Source organism: Arachis hypogaea, chromosome 5 (assembly GCF_003086295.3).
Source record: "Arachis hypogaea cultivar Tifrunner chromosome 5, arahy.Tifrunner.gnm2.J5K5, whole genome shotgun sequence".
NCBI lineage: Eukaryota > Viridiplantae > Streptophyta > Magnoliopsida > Fabales > Fabaceae > Arachis > Arachis hypogaea.
In genome coordinates, this window is record NC_092040.1 from 38,152,587 (window position 1) to 38,157,267 (window position 4,681).

A 4,681-nucleotide genomic window follows, 5' to 3' on the forward strand; every position below is an offset into this window, starting at 1 on the left:
GTGCGATCCTGGCAACCGAGGAGACCCTTAAAGCTCAGGTCAAAATTGTTGCCCCCGATTTCGACACGTCGGCGATTAGCGTCTTCAAGGTAATCAAAGACGGCAAAATTGTTGACGTTCCTAAGAAATGAATCCCCTTTTTTTTGTAAAACTTTTAGGTTTAGCCGCTTCGTTTTGCCTTTGTGAACAATTGACTTTTTGGGTCGTTTGCCCGCTTTACCGTAGTTGATACTTTCTTATTCGCCTGGTTGTGTTATCGTTTCTATTAACCATTATTGGTTTATAGCTGTCGTTTATATTAACGGGTCGTGGCTTTTTAGTGTAGCCATTTGCTATTGCGGCAGTTGATGGGCTCCCGGGGTGATCAGTCCCGGGGCCGCGTGTCGTTGTCGAGTTGTAATGAATTCGCTTGTGGAGCGGGTTATCTAGAAAAGGTGAACAAAACAAAAGAGAGAGAATTTGCACAAGTATATCTTATTCGGTAATCGCATAAAAGGCCCATAGGGCATAACTAGTACAAATTCGCGAATTAACTACTTAGCTCGATTGGTCGGCATGTCGCCTCATGCGCTAGAAGTAGAATCTTCTCAAGTTATTCGTGTTCCATGTTCTTGGGACTTCCTTGCCATCGAGCCTTTCTAACTTGAAAGCGCCTTTACCTATCACCTTTTTGATTCTATAGGGGCCTTCCCAGTTTGCCGTCAGCTTGCCTGCTCCTGGGGTCGGTGGGCCGATGTCGTTACGCCTTAGGACGAGATCGTTCGGCTCGAATTCCCTTTTGAGCACTTTGGTGTTGTAGCGTAGGGCCATTCTTTGTGTTAGCGCTGTTTCTGTCAAATGGGCCATTTCTCTGGCTTCATCTATTAGGTCCTTCTCCACGGCTTCCTCTACTCCTTTCAAAAGTAGCCGAGGGCTCGGTTCCCCAATTTCCACGGGTATTACCGCGTCTAATCCGTATGTTAATCGGAAAGGAGTTTCCTTGGTGGAGGACTGTTCAGTTGTTCGGTAAGACCAGAGCACCGAGGCTAGCTCGTCGGCCCAAGCCCCCTTTTTATTATCCAATCGCTTCTTGAGCCCTAGCAGGATAATCTTGTTCGCGGACTCCACTTGTCCGTTTGTTTGGGGGTGCTCTACCGAGGAGAACTTCTATCTTATGCCCAGGCCGGTGAGGAATTCCGTGAACCTCTTGTCGGTAAACTGTGTGCCGTTGTCCGAGATGACAACTTCTGGAATCCCGAATCGCGTTATCACCTGCCTCCACATGAATTTTCTGCAATTGGATGAGGATATGCTAGCCAGCGGCTCGGCCTCTATCCATTTGGTGTAGTAGTCAATGGCGACTATGAGGTACTTGACTTGCCCGGGACCGACTGGGAAAGGCCCCAAGAGATCGACTCCCCATTGCGAGAATGGTCGGGAGGACGTTAACAGGCTTAACTCGGAGGCCGGCGCCCTGTGGAAATTGGTGTTCTCTTGACACTTGACACATTTTTTGACAAACTCCTTGGAGTCTGTCATCATTGACGGCCAATAGTATCCGGCTCGAACTAATTTTCTTGCTAGGGCTTTGCCTCCTATGTGGTGTCCGCAGCAGCCTTCATGGACTTCCCTGAGGACGTAGTCCGTTTGGTCGGGGTGTAAGCACTTCAGTAGGGGCTGGTTGAATCCTTTCTTAAATAGCTGTCCTTGAATGACTGCATATTTAGCTGCTTCCCTTCTTAGTTTCACGGCGTCCTTTTCATCGTCAGGGAGTTTGCCATTTTCTAGGAAGCTGGTGATGGGGTCTAGCCATGAAGAGCCCAGCCTTGACAAATGCAAGGTGACCTTCGGCTCCCTCGTCGTACCCTGGATGAGAGATCGGTTGCCTTCTCCCGGTTTAGTGCTGGCCAATTTTGATAGGTGGTCTGCCCTGTGTTCCTTTCTCTGGGCACGTGGAGGACCGTGACCTCCTCAAATTTTTGGCTTAAGCTCTTGACTTTTTTCAAGTACTTTTGTAATAACGAGTCTTTGGCTTGATAGCTCCCGTTTACCTGGGAGGTGACGACCTGGGAATCGCTACATATTTCCAGCCTTGTTGCTCCGACTTCCGCTGCTAGGGTTAAGCCCCCTATAAAGGCTTCGTATTCTGCCTGGTTGTTCGAAATGGGAAATTCGAACCTGATCGACTGCTCATATACGACTCCAACCGGGCTTTCCAGGATGATCCCGGCGCCCCCAGATGTCTGGTTGGAGGCTCCGTCCACGTGGAGCTTCCACCGTGTGCTCGTTTCTTCGGTCGGATCCCCCGTTACTTCTACTAGAAAATCTGCCATCGCCTGCGCCTTGATGGCTTGCCGGGGCTCGTATCGTATGTCGTATTGGGAAAGTTCAATGGACCAAGTCATCATCCTTCCCGCCAAGTCGGGTTTTTGAAGTACTTGCCGGATTCCCTGGTCCGTTCTTACGACAACCTGGTGACCTTGGAAGTATTGCTTTAACCTCCGTGAGGAGGTCAAGAGTGCTAGAGCTAGCTTTTCCAGTTTGCTGTACCTTAATTCTGCCCCTTGCAGGGCTCTGCTTACGAAATAGACTGGTTATTGAGCCCTCCCTTCTTCTCGCACCAGAACTGTGGCCAGGGCTTCTCCCGTTATGGCGAGGTACAGGTATAACGGCTCTCCGTCCTTTGGCTTCCCGAGAACAGGGGGTGCCGCCAGGATTTCCTTGAAGTGCCGAAAAGCCTCCTCGCATGCGGGTGTCCACTCGAACGCTATCCCTTTTTTCATGAGGTTAAAGAACGGTAAGGCCTTTGTTGCCGATGCTCCGAGAAACCGGGATAATGAGGTCAGCCGCCCCGCCAACCTTTGGACGTCCTTGATACAACCTGGGCTCTTCATCTGGAGTATCGCTTGGCATTTCTCCGGGTTGGCTTCTACCCTTCTCTGAGTTATCATGAATCCCAGGAACTTTCCAGCTTCCATGGCGAAGACACATTTGAGGGGATTCAGCCTCATGCCGTGTTGTCGGAGAGACGCAAATACATTTGCCAGATCATTCAGGAGGTCGTCGGGTCGCATTGTTTTCGCGAGGATGTCGTCCACATAGACTTCAACTGTCTTGCCTATGAGGTCGTGGAATATCTTGTTCATCAGCCTTTGGTATGTTGCCCTTGCATTTTTTTAGGCCAAATGGCATCACTTTATAGCAGAAGGTTCCCCCCGGCGTTATGAACGTCGTCTTGTCTTCGTCTGGACAGTGCATCAGTATCTGGTTGTAACCGGAGTAGGCGTCCATGAAGCTTAGATAACGGTAGCCCGCCGCAGCATCGACGATTGCGTCTATGTTGGGGAGGGGGAAGCAATCCTTAGGGCATGCTTTGTTAAGGTCAGAGTAGTCTACGCACATTCTCCACTTGCCGTTGTGTTTTTTTCACTAAAACTACATTCGAAAGCCACGTCGAGTAGTCTACTTCTCGTATAAAACCTGCTTCTAGGAGGCTGGCCGTCTGCCTGGCCACCTCCTCTGTTCTCTCCGTCGACATCTTTCTCCTCCGTTGGGCTACCGGGCGTGCTTCCGGCTTGACGGCCAGATGGTGTGACATAATTTTTGGGTCTATGCCCGGCATGTCGGCCGGTGTCCAGGCGAACAAATCCCTATTGACCCTTATCATTTCGACCAAGGGCTCCTTCAACTCATGCGGGAGGTTCCTGTTGATGAACGTGAATTTTTCCTCCGTGTCGCCGATGATGCATTTTTCCAGGTCCCCTTCTGGTTCTGGTCTGGGTTTGTCGTCTACTCTGGCATCCAGGTCGGCTAGGAACACGCCGAACGCCTCTTTGGATTTCTTCCTTAGGGAGAGGCTGGCATTGTCGCAAGCGACTGCTGTTTCAAGGTCTCCTCTTATGGACCCTATAGATTCGTCATCGGTAACGAACTTCATGACTAGCAGCTTCGTGTTGATTATCGCTTCAACATCGTTGATCGTCTTCCTTCCCAAGATGATATTATAGGCGGTGGAGTCTCGGAGGATCACAAACTCGGCCATCACCGATCTTTGGCCTTGAGTCTGTCCCACTGAGACCGGCAGGGATATTCTTCCATCTGGTTTGATGAAGTGGTCGCCCAATCCGATGACCCCGTGCTGGTGAGTCGTCAGATCGGCGTCCCTTAGTCCCAGTGCATCAAATACGTTACGGAACATGATGTTCGAGTCAGCCCCTGTGTCGACAAGGATGCGTTTGACGAGACCGGTTCCCACTCTGGCTGTGATGACCATGGGTGGGTTTTCCGGGACGTCGTCGAACCATTGGTCTTCCGGGCCGAAAGAAATGGATGGAAGCTTCTTAGGGTTTCGTACCAACGAGGAGGAGACCGCCAGGACCTTAGCATCCTTCTTGTGCGCCGATCGGGATTTTGGTGCGGCGTTTTTGGCCGTCACCACGTTTATCACAGTGAGGCCGTGATCTCTGTTTTCTGGCTCTTGTCGCCTCTTTGCCGAACGGGTTTTGCCTTCTTCGTCTTGGTCGTGATAACGCCTCCTCGGCTCCCTGATAAGATGGGAGAATGCTGCTAGCTTACCTTCCCTTATCGCTTGTTCTAGTGCATCCTTCAGGTCAAAGCAGTCCTGTGTTTGGTGACCGTAGCCTTTGTGGTAGTCACAGTAGAGGTTCTTGTTTCCTCCCGTGCGGTCCTTGAGTGGTCGGGG

The 4,681-nt window shown here is 50.8% G+C and overlaps 1 protein-coding gene across 1 annotated transcript; it reads right to left on the minus strand.

The window, feature by feature from the left end:
* Window positions 1-216: 216 nt before the first annotated feature.
* On the minus strand, window positions 217-2,384 carry LOC140184901 (uncharacterized). Its single transcript, XM_072238100.1, has 4 exons — window positions 2,031-2,384; window positions 1,297-1,923; window positions 660-990; window positions 217-425 (listed from the first exon to the last, which is right to left on the minus strand). Exons 1-4 carry the CDS (start codon window positions 2,382-2,384, stop codon window positions 217-219), a joined length of 1,521 nt encoding a protein of 506 aa, XP_072094201.1.
* Window positions 2,385-4,681: the final 2,297 nt, after the last annotated feature.